Source organism: Sinocyclocheilus rhinocerous, unplaced genomic scaffold (assembly GCF_001515625.1).
Source record: "Sinocyclocheilus rhinocerous isolate Xijiao unplaced genomic scaffold, SAMN03320098_v1.1 scaffold156, whole genome shotgun sequence".
In the NCBI taxonomy this organism is placed as follows: Eukaryota; Metazoa; Chordata; class Actinopteri; order Cypriniformes; family Cyprinidae; genus Sinocyclocheilus; species Sinocyclocheilus rhinocerous.
The window spans coordinates 416,878-444,086 of NW_015662023.1; the positions used below are offsets into that span (position 1 = coordinate 416,878).

The 27,209-nt window shown below is 36.4% G+C and overlaps 3 protein-coding genes across 5 annotated transcripts in view; 1 reads left to right on the forward strand and 2 right to left on the reverse strand.

Annotated features, from left to right (window-relative positions):
* LOC107727348 (dihydroxyacetone phosphate acyltransferase-like) overlaps nt 1–10,979 on the reverse strand; it is a 29,275-nt gene extending 18,296 nt beyond the window's left edge. Inside the window, exons 1-7 of the mRNA XM_016537192.1 lie at nt 10,621–10,979; nt 9,336–9,527; nt 7,300–7,476; nt 4,834–4,963; nt 3,896–4,023; nt 1,594–1,669; nt 991–1,142 (exon numbers count right to left, since the gene is read on the reverse strand). Of these exons, the coding sequence (XP_016392678.1) occupies nt 991–1,142; nt 1,594–1,669; nt 3,896–4,023; nt 4,834–4,963; nt 7,300–7,476; nt 9,336–9,527; nt 10,621–10,644 (879 nt within the window). The 5' untranslated portion in view covers nt 10,645–10,979. The remainder of the gene's footprint in view (nt 1–990; nt 1,143–1,593; nt 1,670–3,895; nt 4,024–4,833; nt 4,964–7,299; nt 7,477–9,335; nt 9,528–10,620) is intronic.
* A 2,624-nt stretch (nt 10,980–13,603) lies between these two features.
* Nucleotides 13,604–24,127, forward strand: LOC107727347 (uncharacterized protein C1orf131 homolog). The gene is made up of 9 exons (XM_016537191.1): nt 13,604–13,770; nt 14,255–14,504; nt 14,796–14,849; nt 15,726–15,821; nt 16,457–16,543; nt 16,664–16,701; nt 17,108–17,227; nt 23,786–23,879; nt 24,068–24,127. The coding sequence occupies exons 2-8, from the start codon at nt 14,379–14,381 to the stop codon at nt 23,865–23,867; spliced, it is 603 nt and encodes a 200-aa protein (XP_016392677.1). The 5' UTR covers nt 13,604–13,770; nt 14,255–14,378; the 3' UTR covers nt 23,868–23,879; nt 24,068–24,127.
* Nucleotides 24,128–24,288: 161 nt separating this feature from the next.
* Nucleotides 24,289–27,209, reverse strand: part of LOC107727346 (E3 ubiquitin-protein ligase TRIM9-like) — a 45,358-nt gene continuing 42,437 nt past the window's right edge. For 2 of the 3 annotated variants that reach the window (XM_016537189.1, XM_016537188.1), the window contains 2 exons: nt 26,074–26,236; nt 24,289–24,369 (listed from right to left, as the gene is read on the reverse strand). In XM_016537189.1, coding sequence (XP_016392675.1) covers nt 24,325–24,369; nt 26,074–26,236 — 208 coding nt within the window. In that variant the 3' untranslated portion in view covers nt 24,289–24,324. Of the gene's footprint in view, nt 24,370–26,073; nt 26,237–27,209 lie in introns of those variants that run through there. The other variant, XM_016537190.1, reaches the window with a different exon arrangement.

Consider the following 27,209-nt stretch of genomic DNA (forward strand, 5'->3'; position numbering starts at 1 on the left):
AAATGGCGCTACAGGGTGATGCGGAGGAGACGAATTGTTGAATAAAGTGTTTTTTTTTGTTTTCTTTGCGCACAAAAAGTATTCTCGTAGCTTCGCAAAATTGAAGTTGCCAAGTTTACCAATCTCCTTGCTACGTTTCTGGACCTGGGAACATTTCAGTTGCGTTGCTGTCTATGCAGGGTCAGAGAGCTCTCTGATTTCATCAAAAATATCTTAATTTGTGTTCCGAAGATGAACGAAGATCTTACGGGTTTGGAACGACATGAGGGTGAGTAATTAATGACAGAATTTTCATTTTTGGGTGAACTATCCCTTTAAGTGAGGTCTCATGCCTGAAATGAAAATAAACTTAATCCAGGAGACAGCTGCAAAATTATCTTGTACAATTTTGCTTCATGATATACAGATATTTTAGAGATTATTTTGAGTATTAAACAAATATTTATTTATAATTATCCACTGTCCATTACATGGACTTGTAACATGAAAAATACTGTAATTATTTATTCATATTTACACAGTTCAAATATTTGGGGTCAGAGTCTATCTTTTCACTGAAGAATCCTGAAAAAGGAAACATGCTTTTCCACAAAAATATTCAGCAGAACAACTGATAATAATGACAACACTGATAATAATAAGAAATGTTCGGAACAAAATCAGCATATTAGAATTATTGATTTCCGAAGGATCACGTGACACTTGAAGACTAGAGTAATAATGCTGAAAACTCAGCTTTGCATCACAGGAATTAAATACATTTTAAAATATACTAACATAGAAAACATTATTTAAAACTTTAATAATATTATTTCACCACATTACTGTTTTTACTGAATTTTACAACAATAAATGCAGCCTTGGTGAGCACAAGAGTCTTCTTTCAAAAAAATTTTTTTAGGAAAACAGGACACTGATTAAGATAAAAGTTTAGTTGTTATATATCTGCTAAAAATAGTAATGGAATGCATATTAGAAGGCAATGCATACTGAGGTTGATTCTTTGGGCTTCGGGACGCCGAGCAGCTCTCGGGCGTACAGAGACTCTTCCAGAATTCTCTCGTAGCTGATGCTGACAGGAACCAGGTTCACATCAAACAGCGCTCCTTTAAAAAACGGCTCCATCACAATATTCAACAACCCTGAGGGAGAGAGAGAGAGAAAGAGAGCGGGAGATGAAGCTGACACAAAACCAACAGTGTTCAAAGAGGCGGACGTTTTGTTTCTCTCATTCATCTAAATTTGCTTTTGTTGGGTTTGATTGATGAGCTGCCACCGTCAGGCTTTCCAGGTTTCAAGCTGTCGTTTTTAACCTCTGTGCCATAAATTAGTCAGGGGCTCTATATCATACTGGGACTGAGATTCAATTGTGAAAATCCTGTGAAATTTCATTCAGCTGGCATCTCACTTCCTGTGTGCAAGCAATGCTGACCAAAAAAATGTTTCCTGTCACCTTGAATTTATTTCAATACGTGCAGAAGTCAGCAAAGAGCTTTTATCAAAATTAAACACCAAAAAGTCACAGCAGCACAGACAGTCTGTTTTTGAAAATGTATAAAAAGTGTTGCAAACGTATAGTCGATGTACACTTACCCGTCTTTGGTGTGAGAGATTTGCACGTCCTGCTTCTAGTTCCTTCCAAGAAGAACTCAACTGGGGCATATCCATTCTGAACAGGTTACATACAACAGGTTAATAATACAACAGGTTAATAATTTTTCAACAACGCATATTTTCAACCGTTTAAGAATGGAAGGATATACAGTAAACAGTCATCTAAAAATGACTCGCAGTACCTTTATTACCTGTAAAATCCCACTGGATCGACCTGTTTGAACTTTGAACTCTGTCTTGATCAGTGTTGGGTATAATGGATGTTACATTCAAGTAATTAGTGAAGTAGCACATTACTTTTCTATTTACAAGAAAATATCTGAGTTACTTTTTTAAATCAGTAATACCAGTTACTTTGTTTTCCCATTTATTGGCTGACAGCTCTCGTGTTGCCATGTTGAGAGAAATTGGTTTTATGTTTACGCGGCGCGATGCAACGCAACGCATAAAAAAGACAGTAGTATAACGCCTGTTTCACACATACTCCATTTGCGGTGCGTATGCGATGTGTATTTTTTTCCGCACCCATGTTAACGGATCAGGGCTGCGTTTCTCGATAACGATTGATCTTAGCGCTTAAGAGCGTTTTCTACGAGTCATTTTACGAACATTCGTTATTGTTTCACGTGCGTTTTCCAAAAATGCACTTAACACAATCGCACGTAGCCGTGCTTTAAGTGCTACTTAGGAGTCGCTAGCCATTTGTCAAGTGCTGAAATTTCAGTTTATAAAATGGCGCGTAATCGTAATACACGCTCGTTTATTGAAATGTTAACCTAATGCTGCGTTCCAGACAGCTCGGATAATATAATATAATATAATATAATAAGTATAGTATTAATCTACTATATATAATATATATTATAGTATATAATATCTGTAGAGACGTTATTTCCGGGTCCAATACATGGCTGGTTTTACGATTACTCCAGAGCACCCGTAGATCTGCGATGATTTTCAAGTGCTACTTAAGTTACGATGCTTTTGGGAAACAGACCGTAATATTAAGATCATTTTTATCGATCGTTTTTACGAACTTCTCAGGCTTTCGAAGCTTTTGGGAAACGCAGCCCAGAGCGTTCACACTGCACACGGTTGCGGTCCGGCAGTGCGTTCCAGGAGCAGTGCGTCTGCAGCAGTGCAGCGATCGTTTACGCACCGAGTCTATTTTTGCTGTTTCTGTCAGTGGTAAGTTTTAATTTAAAATATTTATAATAGCTTACTTTTAACATAAGAAAAATAGGCTATATGCTGTGTTTAAATGTGCTGCCACTTGCTTGAGCAACTTAATATACAAATCTAGAAGTCAAATGCATTGAATAATATGTTGTTTATATTTATTTATAAGTTTAAACGTGAATATGTCTATGAACGATTGTATAACTGTGATAAAAGAGGATGACAATGCTGAAAATTCATTTTCTGTAACAACGTTTGGATTTGAAATAAAAATTGTGGATAAATGTTGTGTTTGTGGTAAACAGCCGCGGATCAGGAGCGGACTGCAAATGCGTTCTGTGTGAAAGCAAAATGAGTCCGTGCTGCTTCTGCACTGCATACGCACTACAAAGTCATTATAATCAGTATGTCCCCACTGGATGCAACAAATGCCTCGTTTGTAATGGGTTTTATTGGTGTTGTCTCATCGCGTCGGGACACGGCATCACAATATGGTAAGGGGCGTAACATTTCCGTCACACGCTTGAGGTATTCAGCCAATCACAACGCACTGGATAGCTGGCCAATCACAGCAATCCTCGCTTTTCAGACCGATGAGCTTTGTAAAAATCAACGCGTTTCAGAAAGGCGGGACATAGAGGAGCAATAATAATGTACAGTATGTGGAAAATAATGTGTTTTTTTAACCTTTGGGTTAAACATATTTTACTTTTGGAAACCGCGTAAACACATTGCATTATACCAAATACACAAAATAATGTTCTTTTTAGCAACATCATATGACCCCTTTATTGATGTTCTTACTACATTTCTGTGCCTTGACCGTGGTAGGACCCTTGCTGTCTACGGAGGGTAAGAGAGATCTCAGATTTCATCAAAAATATCTTAATTAGTGTTCCGAAGATGAACGAAGGTTTGTTACGAGGTGAGGGAGAGTAATTAAAGACAGAATTTTCATTTTTGGGTGAACTAACCCTTTAAGAGCGGTGTGAAAAGCTGTAAATCCACTGCAATATGAAGCCTGTATTTTATCTTACATATACAGGACAGTCTAGTTGACTGATTTGCTCATGTGTTCAGTTGTTTGGATGAAGCGTCTTACCCTCAGCATGGTCTTCACATACTCAGAGAACACAGCCCAGTAAAGTTTATCACCTCCAAACGACCGACGGATGAAAAAAGCCCCTGACATACGCAGCATCTCACCAACAAACTTCATGCTCATAAAATCTGCAGAAACATCTTACCATTAGTAAATAGTACAGTATAAGTAATGAATATAACATGAAATCAACAGGTTTAAGCTCACATATTGATCAAATCTGAATCAAAAGAATAAAGACGTTACTGAAAAGAAAATAGTGATTTTATTCAAACTAAACTCCAAATAATTTGAACTTGACACTTTTTGCCTCTATCCTTCAAACTGTTAGGTTTCATTTGTCAGCAAGACGATTTTAATCATTTAAAATATAATTTAGTACAATCACTTTTTCTTTTGTATATTTTAATAAGTGCAGGTCACAATAAATATGCTGTTTGATTTTTACATAAACGTTACACTGAATGATGATGGAACATTATTCCACCCATGTTTTGACATTTTCACAAAATCTATCTGAAATTATCGTTCTATGTATATAAAATCCCTTTTGTAAACTGAATTTGATGCGACACTGTCTTTGACCCATTCAACCAGGGTACTTCAAAATTACAATGATTTTACAAAAGTATATATTCTAGAATAAAAAGTTGGCACTATCATGTTTTATGTATATGAAGTTTATAAACTACCACAAAGTGCTTGTATCAATATTTTGAATATAACACAGAAAGATTGTCAATTGTTTAGACGCTCTAGCTGGCACTGTCAACCCTCAACCAAAGAAAGGCTATAAAATCAATTACAAAGTCCACTCAAACATAAAGGAGAATGAACTATACTTTTGGAAAGTGTGTCTACTTGTGTTTGTATAATAGCTACACTCAAAACCGTTTTTAGGCTGGCACAATGCATCAGTGTGACCTGTCCACACTCACCCATTCCAGCCGCAATCACCGGCAGGGGAAGGTCGTACATGTAGAGTAAGTAGGACATCATCAGGAAGTCCATGTAACTACGGTGACTGGGCAAGAGAACCACCGGGTGTTCCTGTACAGCCTGCTGGAGCTGAAGAGAGAAAGCATCATCAATGAAAACCAGCATGACATCAAACTCTATTTACATGCCATCTTTATTAAACCAAACGGCAGGACCATTTATAACAGCAGTTCTCAACCAGGGGGCCTCAGGATAACTTAAAAGTATTTCAATTAATAAATTATTAATTATATATTAGAATAATCAATTGTTTAATTAAATACTAATAATATTAAGATATAAACTGAAATCAGATCTTTTTCCCCTTCAATAACTAGTGTTTGTATTGCACTGTTGGGCTGAAGAATACAAAGTTCTTGCAACATCTGAAATCATGACATTTCAATGAATTGTGGTTGACTGACTTAAAGTGCCCCTATTATGGGTAATGAATGGTTCATATTTTGCTTTTGGGAGTCCCACACAAAGGGGTTGACATGCATGTAATGTCAAAAAATACTTTCATTGTCTTATAATATGCATTTATTTTTACTTTATTTGCTCAACAACGACTCCCAAATGATTAGCTCAGTGATACATTTTTCCAAATCCCTCTTTTGCGTGACTCTAATCTGCGGTTATTGGTCCGATTGGTCTCATTTTCATTTCATCATGAGCCTGTAATCCAGCTAACCAATCACAGCACATTTCGTATTTCAGAAGCCTTCATTTGATACAGGAACTATTCGAGCCGTTCATATCAACATTCCCTATTTCTGTTGAAAACAAGCAGCACTTTTATTATTACAGCAGAAATACAGGAAATACACTTGGTCAAATGTTTGAAATAATTATTTTATTCTTATAATAATATAAATATATTTTTAGATTTTTATGCTCTCTTTTATTTGATAAAAATAAATGTGACCCTGGACCACAAAACCTTAAGTAGCACGGATATATTTGTAGCAATAGCCAAAAATACTTAGGTGTGTCCCAAATCGCGTACTTATGCACTATTCTCTGATGTTTTGTAGTATAAATAGTGCAAGTAATGTGTTCACACTGAAAATTCCAAAAGAAAAAGTGCACTTTAAATACCCGGATGATGAACTTAAATAACCGAAAAAGCGAAGTGTGGAATGTTGGACACTTAATGCACTCAACTGTCGCAGCTTTAATTACGTTGCGAAGGGGGAGGGGCTATCAGACTCCAATTACGAATGACAAAATAACCTCATGTAATTCATACACTACATGGTTGAGTACATAGTGCATAGTGTGTCATTTGGGACGCCGCTATTGTATGGGTCAAAATTATCGATTTTTCTTTTATTCCAAAAATCATTGGATTATGATTAGGATATTAAGTAAAGATCATGTTCCATGAAGATATTTTGTAAATTTCCTACCGTAAATATATCAAAACTTAATTTTTGATTAGTAATATGCATTGCTAAGGACTTCATTTGGACAACTTTAAAGGCGATTTTTTTCAATATTTAGATTTTTTTTGCACCCTCCAGGTTCAGGGTCATAAATAGTAAAAACAGTAATATTGTGAAATCTTATTACAATTATATATTAAAAATGTAATTTATTCCTATTCCAATCTTCAGTGTCACATGATCCTTCAGAAATCATTCTAATATTCTGATTTGCTGCTCAAGAAACATTTCTTTATTATTATCAATGCTGAAAGCAGTTTTGCTTGCTGCTTAATATTTTTGTGATAAAAGTGTGGGGTAAGCAAGATTTTAAAAACGATAGTCATTTTATTCAGCAAGAATGCATTAAATTGGTCAAAATTGACAAAGACATTAATGATGTTACAAAATGTTTCTATTTCAAATAAATGCCGTTCTTTTGGACTTTCTATTCAACAAAGAATCTTGAAAAAAAAATGTAGCACAGTTTCCACAAAGCAGCACTGTTTTATTAATAATTGAGCATAAAAAATAACAAGAATTGAGCAGCAAATCAGCATATTAGAATGATTTCTGAAGATCATGTGACACTGAAGACTGGAGTAATAATGCTGAAAATTCAGCTTTGGTCACAGGAAAAAGTTACATTATTTTAAATATATTCAAACTGAAAACAGTTCTTTTAAATGTTAATAATATTTCACAGTATTACTGTTGTACTGTATTTGTAATGAAATAAACACAGCCTTAGTGAGCAAAAGAAACGTCTTAATAAAAGGCGTAATTATTCAATATTTTTCAACAGTAGAATATATATGATAATAAAAAAGCTCTTTTAAAATAATGACATGCTAATGACAAGTGCCACAAGGGATCTGTAATTAGGACACATGTTTTAGTAACATTAGACGAGCCTAGTAATCGGCTCACAGTGTAGATACCAGGTGTTTTAGCAGGAATTTCAGACGTGTATTTTGGGGACAGTGAAGAGTCACTCACTCTCTGGATGCCCTCCTCATTGACACAAACGCTGCGGAAGAGTCTCTTGAAGGCTTTGCTGAGCGTAAAGGCAAAGAAGCGTATAGTGCTGAGCTGCAGACGGTGAGCCATTTCATCCAGGATCAGAGACGCTTCCTCCGCAACACACTCGGTGCTGTCTCCTGATTCTGATGAAACCTAAACACACACACAACTCAGTAGCCATTAAAACACCTAGGGTTTGATCTGTATTCCTAGATACAGACACCTGAATGAACAGCACAACTCTGCAGAAAACATAACTGTAATATTGACACAATAATAATTAAACAAGACCGTATTTCATCTGAATGTACAATTCCACCAAAATGCCTCACTTGATTTAGGGTTCCTAGTTATTGCATGAAACTCATGGCATTGAGGAGAATGGTGGCGCACTGTGTTGTTTCTGTACCTGTTTAATGACATACTGCAGGTGGTCTGACTGCAGAACGATGGTTTTTAGCATGCTGGCCTTGCAGGGCACGAGTCCTTTATAGAGTGTGGGAGTGTAGCATCTCAGTGCGTATCTCAGATCACTGGAGCGTCTTCTCTCTTCCAGAACGTCTTCAAAATCATCCCGCTTCTTCAGCACTGGATGCCTAGGCTGTATGAAGACCAGTGTTGGTGGTAACGCATTACAAGTAACGTGAGTTACGTAATCAGATTACTTTTTTCAAGTAACTAGTAAAGTAACGCATTACTTTTTAATTTACAAGAGAATATCTGAGTTACTTTTTAAAATAAGTAACGCAAGTTACTTTTTTATTTATTTTAGTTTATTGATTGACAGCTCTCCTGTCCCCATGTTGAGAGAAATCAGAAGATGTTAATTTCTTTATTATTATCAATGCTGAAAGCAGTTTTGCTTGCTGCTTAATATTTTTGTGATAAAAGTGTGGGGTAAGCAAGATTTTAAAAACGATAGTCATTTTATTCAGCAAGAATGCATTAAATTGGTCAAAATTGACAAAGACATTAATGATGTTACAAAATGTTTCTATTTCAAATAAATGCCGTTCTTTTGGACTTTCTATTCAACAAAGAATCTTGAAAAAAAAATGTAGCACAGTTTCCACAAAGCAGCACTGTTTTATTAATAATTGAGCATAAAAAATAACAAGAATTGAGCAGCAAATCAGCATATTAGAATGATTTCTGAAGATCATGTGACACTGAAGACTGGAGTAATAATGCTGAAAATTCAGCTTTGGTCACAGGAAAAAGTTACATTATTTTAAATATATTCAAACTGAAAACAGTTCTTTTAAATGTTAATAATATTTCACAGTATTACTGTTGTACTGTATTTGTAATGAAATAAACACAGCCTTAGTGAGCAAAAGAAACGTCTTAATAAAAGGCGTAATTATTCAATATTTTTCAACAGTAGAATATATATGATAATTAAAAAAGCTCTTTTAAAATAATGACATGCTAATGACAAGTGCCACAAGGGATCTGTAATTAGGACACATGTTTTAGTAACATTAGACGAGCCTAGTAATCGGCTCACAGTGTAGATACCAGGTGTTTTAGCAGGAATTTCAGACGTGTATTTTGGGGACAGTGAAGAGTCACTCACTCTCTGGATGCCCTCCTCATTGACACAAACGCTGCGGAAGAGTCTCTTGAAGGCTTTGCTGAGCATAAAGGCAAAGAAGCGTATAGTGCTGAGCTGCAGACGGTGAGCCATTTCATCCAGGATCAGAGACGCTTCCTCCGCAACACACTCGGTGCTGTCTCCTGATTCTGATGAAACCTAAACACACACACAACTCAGTAGCCATTAAAACACCTAGGGTTTGATCTGTATTCCTAGATACAGACACCTGAATGAACAGCACAACTCTGCAGAAAACATAACTGTAATATTGACACAATAATAATTAAACAAGACCGTATTTCATCTGAATGTACAATTCCACCAAAATGCCTCACTTGATTTAGGGTTCCTAGTTATTGCATGAAACTCATGGCATTGAGGAGAATGGTGGCGCACTGTGTTGTTTCTGTACCTGTTTAATGACATACTGCAGGTGGTCTGACTGCAGAACGATGGTTTTTAGCATGCTGGCCTTGCAGGGCACGAGTCCTTTATAGAGTGTGGGAGTGTAGCATCTCAGTGCGTATCTCAGATCACTGGAGCGTCTTCTCTCTTCCAGAACGTCTTCAAAATCATCCCGCTTCTTCAGCACTGGATGCCTAGGCTGTATGAAGACCAGTGTTGGTGGTAACGCATTACAAGTAACGTGAGTTACGTAATCAGATTACTTTTTTCAAGTAACTAGTAAAGTAACGCATTACTTTTTAATTTACAAGAGAATATCTGAGTTACTTTTTAAAATAAGTAACGCAAGTTACTTTTTTATTTATTTTAGTTTATTGATTGACAGCTCTCCTGTCCCCATGTTGAGAGAAATCAGACAGAAAACATATTTTTCAAAATAATAAGACCGTTTACATGATCACATTTCTGCTTCTGCTTTTTTAAAACTGTAATACATTACAATTACAGTACATAAAAAATCCAATAAAAAACTGAAGAATAAAAATGGCAAGGACTGATACTCGTGATGCGCATTGGCACACATGCACAAAATATTACAGATATATTCACATATGACAGAATTATGACTGCCTTATTGAATTTATTTTGATTTGTTTTAATTTTATATATGTTTGTTCAAATTAACAAATATAAATTGTACACATGAATAACACTTTCTATACTATTATAAACTTTATATAAAATCATACAGTATATTCTATAATATTTTTTTGGGAAGATAACTTAAATAAGCTAACTTATTTGTGGTCACTACATTATTTCTATTAATTCATTTGTGTTTTTAAAGCAGTTTTGCCTTTACTGTTATTCTAAAATGTGGAAAACTGTGCTACAAAATAATGAGGGTGTGTCCATTTATTTGTAAGCAATGCAAAGAAAATAAACTAAATAGCTACAAATGTATGTTGCTTAAACGCAGACATACATTTGATTATTACTGCTATAATTAATAAAATGCTGCCAGAGTTTATAGATAGCTGTACAGTATGGTTTTCTAATGGTATATGGTCCTAAAACCATGTTAAATAATTTTTAAAACAAATGACATGTAAAACTCATGTGAGAGATTTTATTTGGTTCATGAAACGCTCGTGTGCACTGGACATGAAATGTGCTTAATGTTTCCTTGAAGGAGAATATTAGAGGAAGCTCTGTGAGAGATTCACACACTGCAAGTGTTGCAAGCATGTGCTACTTTGACAGAAAGCATGCGAAAATATTGTAACACTCACCGAGTACAGTGCTCGAGACGCCATTTCGATCCCGCAGCTATCAAAGCATGAGTGCAATAGACCAGAAGAGCTCTGGGTGAGAAAGTTTGGATCAAGGTTGACCGTTCAGTCCAGTACTCATTCCAGTCATAGAAACACAACATGCGGGAGGAATGAAAACTGAGTATGAAACAGCAGAGCCGGGTGGGCGGGGCTTGGAGGTACGGCTGGTCAAAGTAAACATTAATATTACACTTTTAGGTGCTCCAAGCTATTTCTTTAATGCCGCTCATTAAATCTCACTATTACCCCACAGACTTTACTAAGGTGCCCTGAAATACCTGTCTCGGCTTCTGTGACAGCTCTGTAAACGACAACAAAAAACGAATCGAGGCGGGAGCGTTCCTAAGTTTAGCCAATCAGAAACGCCTCCTCCTTGTCAATCATTTTGTGAGTTTGAGTTTGCTGCTTGCGGGTTGGTTGACAGTATTTTGGGGGGCGGGCTTCATGTGATTGAAAGTATGGTCACTGAAAATCTGGATAAAGTTAGCAAAACGGATGAAATAGCTCATAATGGCTGTAAATTCTCGCCGTATATGTATATCTTTTAATTTAACGTTTTTTTTTTTTTTTTAAGTTCTCTGGTTAAATTTATGTATTTAATCCCATTCTATTAACCAATGTCTTTGCTTCTGACCTTCGATGATCCAGTTCAACCATACTAATAAGCACAAATTACTCTAGACAAACATGTGTGTGTCTTTTTTTATTGCTGAAGTGTGTTGAAATTTCTTCTGCATTCTACTGTACGGACGTAAATTTACTTTCCCTTCAGCCTGAGGCTTATTCATTTCACTTCTGGTGTGAAAAGGCTTTTATATTTGCCAAAAATATAACTTTTTTTATTTTTAAAAACAAACAAGCAAGCCCTGTCCAGATTTAAAAAGTAACGCAAAAGTAACATAACGCATTACTTTCCATAAAAAGTAACTAAGTAACGTAATTAGTTACTTTTTTATGGATTAACGCAATATTGTAATGCATTACTTTTAAAAGTAACTTTCCCCAACACTGATGAAGACAGAAAACATATTTTTCAAAATAATAAGACCGTTTACATGATCACATTTCTGCTTCTGCTTTTTTAAAACTGTAATACATTACAATTACAGTACATAAAAAATCCAATAAAAAACTGAAGAATAAAAATGGCAAGGACTGATACTCGTGATGCGCATTGGCACACATGCACAAAATATTACAGATATATTCACATATGACAGAATTATGACTGCCTTATTGAATTTATTTTGATTTGTTTTAATTTGATACATGTTTGTTCAAATTAACAAATATACATTGTACACATGAATAACACTTTCTATACTATTATAAACTTTATATAAAATCATACAGTATATTCTATAATATTTTTTTGGGAAGATAACTTAAATAAGCTAACTTATTTGTGGTCACTACATTATTTCTATTAATTCATTTGTGTTTTTAAAGTAGTTTTGCCTTTACTGTTATTCTAAAATGTGGAAAACTGTGCTACAAAAAAATGAGGGTGTGTCCATTTATTTGTAAGCAATGCAAAGAAAATAAACCAAATAGCTACAAATGTATGTTGCTTAAACGCAGACATACATTTGATTATTACTGCTATAATTAATCAAATGCTGCCAGAGTTTATAGATAGCTGTACAGTATGGTTTTCTAATGGTATATGGTCCTAAAACCATGTTAAATAATTTTTAAAACAAATGACATGTAAAACTCATGTGAGAGATTTTATTTGGTTCATGAAACGCTCGTGTGCACTGGACATGAAATGTGCTTAATGTTTCCTTGAAGGAGAATATTAGAGGAAGCTCTGTGAGAGATTCACACACTGCAAGTGTTGCAAGCATGTGCTACTTTGACAGAAAGCATGCGAAAATATTGTAACACTCACCGAGTACAGTGCTTGAGACGCCATTTCGATCCCGCAGCTATCAAAGCATGAGTGCAATAGACCAGAAGAGCTCTGGGTGAGAAAGTTTGGATCAAGGTTGACCGTTCAGTCCAGTACTCATTCCAGTCATAGAAACACAACATGCGGGAGGAATGAAAACTGAGTATGAAACAGCAGAGCCGGGTGGGCGGGGCTTGGAGGTGCGGCTGGTCAAAGTAAACATTAATATTACACTTTTAGGTGCTCCAAGCTATTTCTTTAATGCCGCTCATTAAATCTCACTATTACCCCACAGACTTTACTAAGGTGCCCTGAAATACCTGTCTCGGCTTCTGTGACAGCTCTGTAAACGACAACAAAAAACGAATCGAGGCGGGAGCGTTCCTAAGTTTAGCCAATCAGAAACGCCTCCTCCTTGTCAATCATTTTGTGAGTTTGAGTTTGCTGCTTGCGGGTTGGTTGACAGTATTTTGGGGGGCGGGCTTCATGTGATTGAAAGTATGGTCACTGAAAATCTGGATAAAGTTAGCAAAACGGATGAAATAGCTCATAATGGCTGTAAATTCTCGCCGTATATGTATATCTTTTAATTTAACGTTTTTTTTTTTTTTTTTAAGTTCTCTGGTTAAAACCGCCTCAGCGTCACGTTGATGGCCTGAACACGTGGTACATGTTACTTTTCTCAGCGCTGCACGGATGGGCCAATCACTGACGTTTGAGATTATTAGATTGTTGTGTTCATTTAATGTCTTTATTTAAACATTCCGCGCGATCTTTTTATTTTCATGTCAGGTAGCGCTCTTTAAAAGTGATATATTTAAAAGTGTATGACTTTTACCGCACATCTAGTAAGACAAAAACGCCGTGAGATTTTAATGTGGTTCAATGGAGGGTTGGAGCTCTGGGTTTCATTGCGCCGTCTAGAGGAAAGAAAGCATTTTTACAGCCTCTACAGTTACCTCCTCCTCCTGTCCTGTCCTATCACATTGGGCGGTGTCAACATTTCAGATTATGCTACTTCCGGGACGACGAGCGTGTTGACGGAAAGTGAGAAAGGACATTTCGCGTATGTGATGCACACACGTGAAACACACGAAAACCAACATTGCTGTTAAAACGTGTTTTATTTATTAAAAAATGAGCGTAACAAGAAATGAACACGGTGGGGAGGCGGATGACGATCGTCTTTTCCTCGATCAAGTTGTATGATTTTGGTGAGAGTGAAGTTTTTAATAACAGCGAACAGCCATACTAACACATTTACGGTAGATATTAGCTAGTAGATGGTGATTAACAGCATTTTTAAAATTAACAGACTCTTTAAGTAGAGCATAAAAGCCACGGAAAAGTGTATGATACAGTAAATTCACCCTGTGTTGTGTTGTAATGCAGCGCTCTGTTTACAATGAAACACTAGCGTACTGAATATTGTGCACTATATACTGCATACTGCTTCCAAAACAAATGTACTAAAGCGGTAATTAGTATGCAACGATAAACTATAATCCTAATTTGTTACATTTGCTGTTTAATTCGGAAAGTGGCAGTTTAACATAAGGAAAATAAGGTCGCAGCTGTTAATAATTAAAATGTTGCATACTGCACGTAATATAGGCCTACAAAATAAATTAGCTAACAACAGTCTTATGGAATTTGTAATTACCGATTATAATATTTGATGTAATTTTTCATGTTTAGGTGATGGAAAAAAACAAAAGATTGGGAAAGTCTCGGAAAAGAAAGAACTCAGCTAAAGATGACATGAACGATACTGAGGAAAATACAGATACAGTCTGTCACAGACACAGACTCAGAGCAGCTCATGACACACTCAACAGTATGTGAACACATGCTATCTGGGGCAAAACGATCCAACGTGGAGGTTGTTACATTTATTGTTCCTTTGAAGAAGAACAAATTATCAAAGGCTGTTGAATCAGGGCAGAAGGTAAGAAGAACATGCAACTTCAGAAGTCCATTATCTACAAAAAAAAACAAAAAAACTAGCTATGTGTACTGTGCTAGACTAACGGAGACTTGTCACAGCACTTGTATACTGTTGGTCTTGCTTCTATTGTTCTCCTCATTTGTAAGTCGCTTTGGATAAAAGCGTCTGCTAAATGATGAAACGGAAATGTGAATATGTGCATGAAAGATTGAGTGAACCATACAGAGAAAAGCAGCTGCAGCAACTGTATTCAACTCTCATCTGTCTTTATCCATGTTTGCTTATCCTCAGGTTTCCGATGTCAAAGAAAAGAAGAAAAACGATGAAAAACTAACAATAGAAAAGGTGAGATTATTGCTCCTTTTCAAAACCTAGTGAGCTGTCTACATAGTCAGCATGTTTGATATTAGAGATGGAGCTAAACTCTTCAGTACAGTTCAGTATCACTGCTTTAGTAAGTTGCCTCATATTAGAAAAACTTCCTTCATAAATCCATCAGTCCCTTTGTCATTTTGTGGAAGTCAGTGAAAAAATATATTCAAGATGGTGGACAAAATGAATGAAGTCTTGATTATAAATACTCTTGAAAACTCAATACTGAAAAGCAAGAGTTCCCTGATCAAACTCACCTGCCTTAAACATTTGATCAAATAGCCATTCTATCATACCTCCGATTAATAAGGCCATCTCTGGCTCGAGTAATCTTGAAGACTTTGAGCTTATTCGGGTGTTTTTGATTAGGGCTGGAGCTAAACTCTGCAGGAAAGTGGAAAATGAAGGCCAGAGTTGAGAACCCCTGCAGGAAAGTATGGAAAATAATTGAAAACAAAATAAAAGTAAAAAAAAAAAACACCTCAAATTTGTTTGCTGTGTGTTTTTAGAATATTTCGTTGTTAGCTTAGCAACATGCTAATGTCAAACTCTTGAATTCAGTTGCAGCACAACATTATTTGCCTCATGGAGTTTCTGCTCATGTAGAGTATTCCAGATCAGTCATTTATGAGGTTCTGTGACGGTATATTAATGTTTATTAAGGTAACACATATTTTCTCGCATCACATTGATTCTCTCGTGTTTCGTGTTCAGAGTGCTATTTGTTCAACTGCCTGTGTGTGTACACAGTTCCAAGTCAGTAACTTCCTCGGCTGAAACTCAATTGCAGAATGATAAGCCACTTTTTTTCTTGAATGAACTGGCATGACTTGTGTGTGTCCTCCGCAGGCTCGGTTTGAGGTTCACAAGTTTGGGCTGTCGGGGTATCAGAAGCAGCAGCAGAGGGTCTTTGAGCAGGACAGAGCCATCATGCTGGGAGCCAGAGTGAGTTCAGCACACATCCACTAATCGCATGCAGCACTGCTGGGCCTCAAACATACTCAAAGAAACCCTTCTGCAGTGCTTTGTGTTCAGAAATGGCTCAGAATGCAATATATAACACAGCACAAGTATGCATTCTCGGCACTGCCACAAGGGGCGCTCTAGCAGGTGAATCGAATCTTGCAGAGAAAGTTGGTTGAACTATTGGCAAGTTTACATTTAATCATACTTTTATTTGAATGTCACAGACATTTTGACCCCCCTTGACCCTACACTTGCAATGTGTTGGCAGCAGGGTAATTATTGTAAACCTAATACCATAAAAAAAATTCCACATGTTTATTACTTAAAATATAAAAATGACAAAAATACAACAAAATTACTAAAACTAAACTAGAATGAAAATAGAAAATATAAAAATAAAATTTAACTCAAAATATTAACAAAAATTAATAATAGTATATCAATGTATAATCAATATATATCAATACTAGTTTGCATTTTGGGTTTGCATACCTGTTTCTGGCACTTTATTTTTAATCGTTGTCATAACATTTTATTTCATTATTATATATATATATATATCTTTTTTTTTTTACAATACTCAAATGAATAAATGTTGTTGTTTTTCTCTATAGGCCCCTAAAAAGCAGTATGTTAATTACAAAGTGTATCAACAAATGATAAAAGAACAGAAGATGAAAGCCAAAGAGGAAGCAAAATCTGTAAGTACAACTTTTAAAATTTAAACAGTTTATATATATTCTTACTTTTTAAAACACTTGACTACTTCTGCAGCATGTGCAACCTTTCCACTAACCTTTCCTCTCTGGGTGTTTTGTCAGGAACCACAGAAGAAAAGAAAGAAAGAAGGGAAATCAAGGTTTGTGTTTACATTTTGAACTCAATGACATTAAAAAGTCCATCCTTCTGACGTTCTGTTTGTCATTTAAATGAAATGGGTTGTAGTTTGTTTGTGCTTGATTGTATTAGCAAAATTGAGGGCAAATAAAAAAAGTTTGGAAATAATGTTGCGATGCGTGAAGCACAACTCGCAGAGGAGTCCCTTTTAAACCAGCAGCTGTCTGTTGGTTAATGCAGCGAATCTGCGCGACCAACTGGCATGACCACGAGCAAAATCTGCATGGGGAACATTTTTTGCCTACAGGATCCTATTGAATTTAATTAATTTTGGCTGTGAAATTTCACAGAGCACCTTCAGAGTCAAGATATCAGGTGTTTTTGTTTTTGTAGTGTTGCTAATTTTTGTTGCCTTTTTGACTTCCCAGGACTGAGAAAAGTAAATCGTCGTCTAGCGGAGAGCTTGGTGGACAAGTTGGACGCTTCAAAAACGGAATGCTGATGTTGAGCTCCAAAGACATTCAGAAATCGAAAGTTAAAGTGAAAAGGTAACAGCGACTGAGCAGCTGTTTCTGAATCTTCAGAAAAAACGACACCATTAAAAATGCAAGAACATTTAAATAAGTATGGAATATCACATTTTGACTGGGCTGAAATTGAAATGTGCCATACTTTACCCTAGTCATTTTACATATAGAACATTTGCAATGCCCTTATTGATTATTTTTAGGTTTCTTCACTTTGGTGTATAACTCATCCCTCAGTGTATGTGCTACAGACATAAAATACACCTCAAATTATGCAACTACTTGAGGTACACTTTTCCTCATAATTTGGCAATTTTTGGGATGTGAGCCTTCTCTAAAATACCCAAATGTAAGAGAAAGTACCCAGAACACCAAAACATGTTAAAAAAAAAACTAAAATCTCCTAAGCATTTACACTAGCAGGAGATTTGGCACACCTGATTTCTTCAGAAAGTGTAAAAGTGTAGTTTTATTTACCATAAATCATGCTAAAACACTGCTTTTTGGAGTTTAATCAATCTGTGAGGCTGTGAACAGGAAACAATCATAGATGAGATACTCTGAATAAAGATGCGTGGATCACGGTTTTATTGTTTATTAAAAGGGAAAGACACTGGTTTTCTTCTACACTACATAGTAAGAAAAGAATGTCATATACAATGTATTTGAGATGCAAACCACAAAGACATACAAAATATCACATTATAGTAAGAGGAAATGAAAGCTCGAGATCACATACAGAAGAAAAACACCGAAAACACACGCACCCACACATTAGAGTTTGCGTCGAGGATGATGATGATGATGATGGTGGCACACAGCGCAGGGCTGTGTTCATATGTGTGTGTCTCGTGTCAGCAGATCAATGGAAAGACTCTTCAGAGAAACAACTTGTCTTTCCTTTCCAAACTCTTCACAATGAGATAATCTGAGGGCCAATCACCTGACTAATTTACATCTACATAGGTAATATGCTGAATATAGAAAAATAAATCCTTAAAAGCTTGGTACAGTGGCAAATTTTCTGTTATTGGGACCGTTGAACTTTTTGTGATGATGGTCACACTCGCAGGCAGTCATATTAACCGTACAGCTATATAGCAAACACCTCAAGACCATTTCATTTTGTGCGCTTTCAAGAGAATCATTTGTTCAGTATGTCCTTGTTTCTTGAAAAAAATCCAGTGTAATTCATCTGTGCTTTCTTTTGATGGGTGTTTCCTCAACTTTGGCCACATTTATGCCCCAAGGATTATGATTTTACCTTTGTTAATGATGAGTCATCATTGTAATTTTACAAGCCTTCATTTACTCTTTGCTACTTTTAAATTCCATTTACACAGATTTTTATTGAGTTAGCCTTTTCTCAGGCCCAGACTTTTGATCTTGAATTAAAAAAAAAAAAAAACACTGAACCAAAGATTAATAGAAGTTATACCATGGTCTGTCTGAATACTGGATTCTGATTGGCTAGCAAGTATGCATTACAACCGTTTAATGCACGGGCAGTTCCAAGTCAGTTTAATCACCGTTACATATTAATGGTCAATTGATGCACATAAACCCACACACATCGTTCGCGCACAAACACACACACACACAGAGAGAGAGGTCGGAGATCGCAGATTGCGCTGCATACATACAGAAACTTGTCAACTCTTCCCCTTGGCTTTTATTAATAAAATAGCCTAGATACTAGATCACTACATTATATTCCTCAGCAACGAGGTGGTAAAGCGCTGTTTTTGAAGTAACTAAACATAGCTTCATCTTTTGTAGAGAGACAAACGTCTCTCTCTCTCTCTCTCTCTCTATCGATAGATAATTAATTCAAATAAATGCTATAATTCATTCAAATACATGTGATCTTACCGCACTCAACTCTGATTTGAAGTGGGCAGAATGCTGGCGCTTATGAGTCATAACTGACAAAAAGAACTGTCATTTTTATCCTTCTGGTCAAATATTGTGCTGCAAACATTATTAACAGCTTTAACTCGTCGATGCTGGCAAATGACCACGGTATAAGCAGGATAATGCACAGCTATCTGTGCATTAAACAATTTTAATGCACTTTGTGTCTGGTGGTTCTTGTTTAATGCACAGCTAGCCGTGCATTATCCCTTACTTTATTGTAACAGTTGTTAACATGTGAGAAGTGAAAAAAATAAAGTAAAATTAAAGTAAATGTCAGTTTATCAGTGTTGAGGAAAGTTTCTTTTAAAAGTAATGCATTACAATATTGCATTACTCCATAAAAAAGTAACTTAGTTACGTTTTATGGAAAGTAATCCATTACGTTACTTTTGCATAACTTTTTGTCACCTGAGCTGGGCTTAATTTTGAATAACAAAAAAAACCCAAAAGTTATATTTTTGGTAACTGTAAAAGCCCTTTCCCACCAAAAGTGAAATTTAAAAGCCTCAGGCTTCAACCTAAGGCTGAAGGAAGTGTCTTTGCCTTTGCACCAAACTCCCAATTTCTCTCAATACGGGGACAGAGAAGAGAGCTGTTGGTGAATAAATGGGAAAACAAAGTAACTTGCGTTACTTGTTTGAAAAAGTAACTTGGACATTTTCTATTAAATTTAAAAGTAATGCATTACTTTACTAGATTATAATTTTTTTTAAGTAATCTGATTACGTAACTTGCATTGCTTGTAATGCGTTACCCCCAACACTGGCCATTCTAAAATGTTTCAAATGTCATTTCCATTTGTGATGAGATGGGAATTACATTTGTTGGTTAAAAAAATGACAAAAGTTCTGAAAGTTCACAGGGCAAAAGGTGACCATAGTTGAAGAAACACCCTGATATGAAGTTTTAAGTTGGTTGACATCCAGTCTGAGTGAAAACACACCACATTCCAAAGCAACGTCTCTAATTTTGGCAGATTTGTGTGAATGAGGCACAGGACGAGACGTTAATTTTCTCAGCCTAATGAATATTTAAGACTGTGAGAAACTGGAAAAGTAAGGAAAATTATTCATGTCCAAGATCTGGATATTTTAGGCTATGGCAGTTGGTATGATAGTTTAAATAAATTCAGTTAGGCAGGAATTGCAAGTTGACTTCTTCAATAAATATACACATCCTTTCTCCCATGATTCTGGGTCATATCCATAGTTAGCTTATGAATTATCTTACTGTACAGTTGGTTTATTATCATACATATACAATGCACTCTCTCAAGTTCTCATGTCAGCATTATTCCAATCTCAACAAACAGTTTTTTGAGTGCATTTTGTTTCATATTCAGTGCATGACCAGTGTTTCTATTATCTACATTGACATAAACTTTTAAATATACTTTAATACAAACAAAAAAGTCCATTGTGATATTTAAAATGACACTGTAAAAAAAAAAAAAAAAACATTCAGGGGGATTTTTTTTTGGAAAGACGGCAGTTTTGGCAGGCGTCACCCACAGAATAAACTGGATTTATAGGAATGCTCAAAGTTCAGCTTTAGCTGTTCACCCGTTTCAGTCACATGACTTTCCGGCTCATCATCCATAATTATGACCATTGGCAGCCCATTAGCAAGTATTGGCTGTGAAATGAAAACACATAAACAGAGATACAATATATTTAATCCACATTACCTATTTGTATATCGGTGCTCTCCATATACTGGCATTACATACAGAGATTAAATATATAAATGTCTATGAAAGTTACATTTATTAGGGCTAACCTGAGATCTGTAAAAATGTTTTCTGGTACTTTGTATGGATCGAAGCCATTGATGGCTGTATGTCTGTATTTATCGCCATTACTTTGCCAGCTGATGGTCATAAATATGGTGGATGAGGCGAGAAAAGTACATATGGACAGCATATGTGGCATGTTGGCAGTTACCACAAACAATAATTGAACTTGGCACTTTTACAGTACAATGGAGGTCTATAGGGCAAAATGTTCTGAAGGGTCAAGAAGTGGAAATATGCAGCTAAAGCACTTGTACAAATTCTTCCCTACTAAAATTTTATCAGATAAAAATGTATGATTTTTAGCGAAAAAGTAAGCATGAATATCCACTTCTAACCCTATAACCGTTTCGGGGGCATAAATAATTCCTATGAAAATGTACGAGTGAGATAGTAGAAACTCATATGGATTAGTCACCAATTTGCCAAAATAATTACAAACTGCCATGAGATTGTGTCGGTACTTGTGTTGGTGTTTTACTGCTAAAATTCCACATTTTTTTCTGTGATTTATACTTGAAATGCCATCATGGTAGTGTAAAGATGTCGATGAATGACCTGGAACAACATTCTCAGTTGTCCCAAAGAGACGATGGCCCTGACTGAACCCAGAACATTCCTTTAAGCGCAGCTTTTTACATTTTACCACTCCTTCTTTTCTTATCGCACACTTATTTAGTGCCAGTACCTGCTCCGGTTTAGTTTGGTACTCCTGACAGCAAAGCACTCACTGCGAGATAAAAGCATCTGCTCAAGCTATTTACATTAATTACACTCTTCATAGAAACGCATTATAAATATCAACAACATCCCATGCTTTACATCACCAATAGGTTATTATCTGTTTCCATAATCCCGTGAGTTAATGTCTGGACAGGATAATAAACAAATAAAATATCTTTAATTTATCTTTCATTTCTCCCTGAAACCACTGTATTTTGAACAGAGGTATAAACTGAACATAGGCTTGTATCTCCTTTTGCAAGGTCCATATGTGACTCCTCATTGCATTTAATGTGAGCGGTTTTATGAGAATAAAAGCGCTGTTATGGAGTTATGTAGCTTTTGGGGGTTTTAACTCAAAGTTACGTTATCAGAAAATAATTCCACACAACAAACACTTGGGCAGATTGCAACTCTGCGTCTATGCTGTATTCCTGTTTCATTCATGTCATCACACTACGTAACACAAATTCAATATAATGAATGTGTAACTCATGCGTGCTTCACTGCTTTGACCATATTTACAGCTGTACAACATGCGAACGCGACTACAAGTTATGACTTTGTATTTCGACATCAGAATCTAAAAAAGCGTTAAAGGGCGCGGCATGGAAATATTACTGATTGAACCATGAAGTGATAATTTACTTGTATTGAGGTGTATGAAGCTCGAGTCTGTCATGGATTTAAAGTCGCAGTGTGTAATTTTTGCATCACTAAATACATTTACAAAAAATAGTGACTGTTTTCAAACAGGTTTCCCGACCACTCATTTGTCATTGGTCAGAAATACAGATAGCCCCGCCCTAAACTCTCACTACTGGTTGAGTCGTTGCTATGGGTAGTTCAAACAAACAGAGCGATGTTTTGAATCAGTGTTTACACTTTTCTGTGAAATCAACCTAAAATGGCTTACAATTATCTCTGCATATTAGTCAGGAGAAAATTACACACTTCAACTTCAAGACTCTTAAAGGGATAGTTCACCCAAAAATGAAAATTTGATGTTTATCTGCTTACCCCCAGGGCATCCAAGATGTAGGTGACTTTGTTTCTTCAGTAGAACACAAACGAAGATTTTTAACTCAAACCGTTGCAGTCTGTCAGTCTTACAATGGAGGTGAATGGGAATCACGGCTTTGAGAGTCAAAAAACACATACACAAACAAAACCAAATTAAACCCTGTGGCTCGTGATGATACATTGATGTGTAAAGACACAAAATGATCGGTCTGTGCAAGAAACTGAACAGTATTTATATCGTTTTTTTACCTCTGATTCACGCAATGTCCGAACTGTCCTGAGCGGCGGCGCGGCCTCATGAGCGCGTTCTCAACAGCAGGCGCGTGAGTTGATTGTACTCCTAATTGAGATTGTAGATAGAGTGTCAATGGTCCATTTGAGAGCTAGGTGGCGGTAATGCACTTATAAGCCTGCGATCTGCCGTAAAGCAAGAAGAAGACGTTTGAGAGTGCAAGTGCGAGGCTGCAGCCAGACACTTCTCAATGCGCCTGCAGTAGAGAACGCGCTCAGGAGGACGCACTGCCGCTCAGGACAGTTGTATGTTTTTTTTTACTCTCAAAGCCGTGATTCCCATTCACCTCCATTATAAGACTGACAGACTGCAACGGTTTGAGTTAAAAATCTTCGTTTGTGTTCTACTGAAGAAACAAAGTCACCTACATCTTGGATGCCCTGGGGGTAAGCAGATAAACATCACATTTTCATTTTTAGGTGAACTATCCCTTTAAGGAATATGTTGGTCACAGTGTAAGGAGACCTCAGAGTTGAGATTCTGGCTAAATATTCACAACTGTGGCTCATATAAAGCACCAAGGCTGAGTCTACTTGGCGGTGAGGGCACAGTGTATCTCCAATGGCAGGTATTATATCATTTCTGTAAACCTGGAGTTTTTTCTTGTGTGTTTTAGTGCTGTTTGCTAAGACAATTGTGCATACGTTAAGTATTACACTTCAGCATGTAACTCATCCGGCACTGTTTGTGCTACGATCATTGTTTTGTTTTTTTCCTCAGCTAAATTTTGCAGCTAATTCAGCAGAAGTGTGATATTAGCAATAAGATTTACAATTTTACTTGTGGAACTATGAACTGAAGAGACTGTAAACTTCACCATTATCTGACGCAGGGCTTTTGGCTTGACCGGGACTTTTTCAATCCCAGCACCCCAGATTCATGGTCTGAGTGATGATATTTCTGGGGGCTTTTGAAGCACATTAAAGGTGAGTAAACCTGAGATTTGTGTAGCATGTGAGATTAACCTGAAACATTTTCAAATTCACTTTTAATCTCACAGTTGTTTGATATTGGTTGTGTTTGATCACTCTGTTCCATCGCTAACATATCAAATGGCTAATAAATTGGTTTTAATCCAAATATGTTTTTGAAACTGTGCTATCTTTCGTTGGAGGTATGAAAAAGAGGCATAATTCTACTTCAAAGTGCTTTTGGGTCCGACTCCAGTTTTGGCCCCCGTGGGGACATTGCGGTTTGCTTTTCTGTAAACATGGGAATGATTTGTAAACACTGAAATGCAAATCGCCCATATGACCATGAGGGGAAAAATATTATTAACTTTAGCATTATATGTCAGTGCAGTCTGACAAGAGCAGAGCACTGATTTGTTTAACAAGAAAGGTCTGGCTCGTTCTTATTGGTCCAAGATGATCACATGATGCTCTTTGGGACTTCCAGACCTGTGATTAGAGTCACCTGTGAAAAAGACCAATTTCAATCATTAATGTTGATAAATGTGATGTGCTGATGATCACTAGGCATGGGAATCTGATTCATATTATGATTCACCTTAAATTATTCTATTTCCAAATACAAATGTTCCAAATAAAAGATTCAAATGTTACAAAAACTGTTTCAGGTATGTTTGTTCATTTCTATCATCTGTTTGAACTCAGCACTGTTCTCGTTCCTTCATATGCATTTGGCTAACCACCAATAAGGAAACGGTCTGTAAAAAGCGTTTCACATGTACGGGGTGAGCGGGGCACAAACACGGAGTTAATTGTAACACTACAAGATTTAAACATTTCCACACGCTAGCATTAAAAAATTTCCTATTATTTCCTTGCCATATCATCTCTATATAGAGAAAAAAGGTGCCAAAATTCAAAAATCTTTTGAAGATAATGCTGAACATTTATTTAACCATTGCAAACGTACATTTCTGACAGAAGTAAATTTGTCATCTCGGTTTTTAGTGTTTATTTAAAATGAGACACATCTGTTTGTTACAATTATTTTAATCTCCAAACTGTTTTAGAGAGTTCTGCTTCGCTTCTTATGCTTTGCTAAAAAACGTGTTGGGTTGCGCTCCCCTCTATACACGGAAAGGTCATGAATGCATTTTCTGCGCTGAACCCCGTGATGAGTTTAACAACACTTGCAGCGCAGATTACAGTTCACTGGAGTGAGCTGTCTCAAGTTTTTATGGACATGTTTCATATTTTTAACGTCTGTAAACAAATAAATGAAAACGTAAATATTAGTAGTGAAATTTTACAGTTGTACTATAAAATAAAATGGTTATTTTTCTTAAATACTAAATTTCTGCCATATTAAACTTTTAATTAAAGGGGTCATATGATGTTGCTAAAAAGAACATTATTGCTTAAAGTAATGTCAATTGTTTTTTTATCTCAAATATTTTGGTGGGTCGTGAAATAGATTATACTTGTCTAGGTGGGTCGTGGATAGGGCTCGGACAATAAATCGATGCATCGCGAATCGAGATATGATTTTGCATCGATTCTGAGATTTTCCGAAGGCATCGCGATTCTCTCTTGAATCGATTCTGAGCTTAGTTTTTAACAGCAGATGGCACTGCGTGTTTTAGACAGAGAATCACGATGCATTCCGAAAATCTCAGAATCGATCCATGAATCGCGATGCATCGATTTATTGTCCCAGCCCTAGTCGTGGAATGGAAAAGTTTGGGAACCCCTGCACTAGAATATCGCACGCATGGACAAGGCTTTCAGCCAATCAGATCCGAGGACCAGAAAGAACTGTTGTGTATATATATATATATATATATATATAATTTAAGTAGGCCTATGAATCATTACATAATTATTAAAGCAGAAAAAACAAGTGTTTTTTTATATTTCAATTAATTAATTTTGCTTGTAAATGTCTCCTTGTAAAACTTTATTAAAGAAAAGAAATGTTTGATAGATTTTCATTGCATCCCTAAAAGTTTTTAATGAGCTCCTACATTTTTCAACTTAGGATAACATTTGTGGTAAAACATTTTAAAAATCAAAACATGCCAGAAGAATCTAGACGTTGGGGAAAGCAATTTGAAGGTCTAGAGAATGATTCAGAATAAGAAACAGCTCTGGATTCCCAATGCTACCGATCACTGAGTATGTTAAAGCTCAGTGTGGATCAGCTGCTCACCTGGACGTTGCGGTTGAGGCTAACTGCGGGCATGAACACACCCTCCAGGTTCTCGAAAGCCACGGGTCCATGGTGCTGTTTGTTGATGAAGAAGGTCAGAGTATGTTTTGTCAGGTCTAACAGAATCCCCACAGTTGAACCCTTTGTGATGCCACCCTCAGCCCTGCAAGAATCACAGAGAAGAGGAAGGAGACAAATGAAGTGAATCAGCGACACAGGATACACAGGAATGTTTTGATCCAAGATCTCTCTGGGCAGAGATATGAGAAGGATGCAGGAAATGGAGAATTTGGAGTAGAGCTGGATCAGAGAAACTGTGCTATGACTCCACTTTACTCACAACTCCAGTATGTATGTTACTTCTGAATCACAGCAATGCTAATATTCAGTTTGACAGGATGACTGCAAGTGTGATATCACCTACTTGTATTTATAGAGTAGTGAAGAAAAATTCAACGGCTCATAGACATTTTAAAAGAAACATGTTGAGGAATACAAGAGAAGCCTCTACATATCATGTATTTCTAATCATTGGCCCCGTTTCCACCTGTTATTAAAGGTTCAGTTCACCAGGGTTTTAGTCAATAATTTAATACAATAAACAGTATTGTAAACAGAAGCTCAACCATGTTTGCTTGATGCGCAAGAACCAATGAGGTTAGTTCTTACATGTCATGTGAGCACGTTTGAGCTTCGGCAAGAGCCAGTGAGATTTGTTCTTACGCATCAAGCAAGCACAGTTAAATTTCTGTTTACTATATTTGATATGCTGCATGTAAGAAAGTAGATTAATGTTTATATGTGAATAAATCTGTTCATCATATAAAGTGACGTCTCTCTTCAATGTAGCGCATCGATTCGCTACAGGAGGCCTTTGTTCACCCCCCGGGTCTATGGGATTACATTTCTGCCGCAATTCTGCGCGCGAAAGATAATATTTTGAGCGCGCAAAAGTGCGGTTTGCACGCGCGCGAACTGAGTTTTGTGGAGAAAATGTTTGTCTCGCAAAGAAGAAAGTATTTCGAGAGCACGAAAATCAATTTTGCATTTAAAATAAGTTTTTGGATGTGTGCAGACCTTCTCTTTTGCGCGTGCAACGTTTCACTAGCTTGCTCACCTGATGCCCGCCCTCAGTG

Bases quoted from the DNA above. Each gene is read 5' to 3' on its own strand.
- LOC107727347 (XM_016537191.1), top strand. From the start codon at position 14,379: ATGACACACTCAACAGTATGTGAACACATGCTATCTGGGGCAAAACGA. The intron at 15,822-16,456 runs GTGAGTTCAGCA...TTTTCTCTATAG, and splicing joins CCATCATGCTGGGAGCCAGA to GCCCCTAAAAAGCAGTATGT. The intron at 17,228-23,785 runs GTAACAGCGACT...TATCTGACGCAG, and splicing joins TCGAAAGTTAAAGTGAAAAG to GGCTTTTGGCTTGACCGGGA.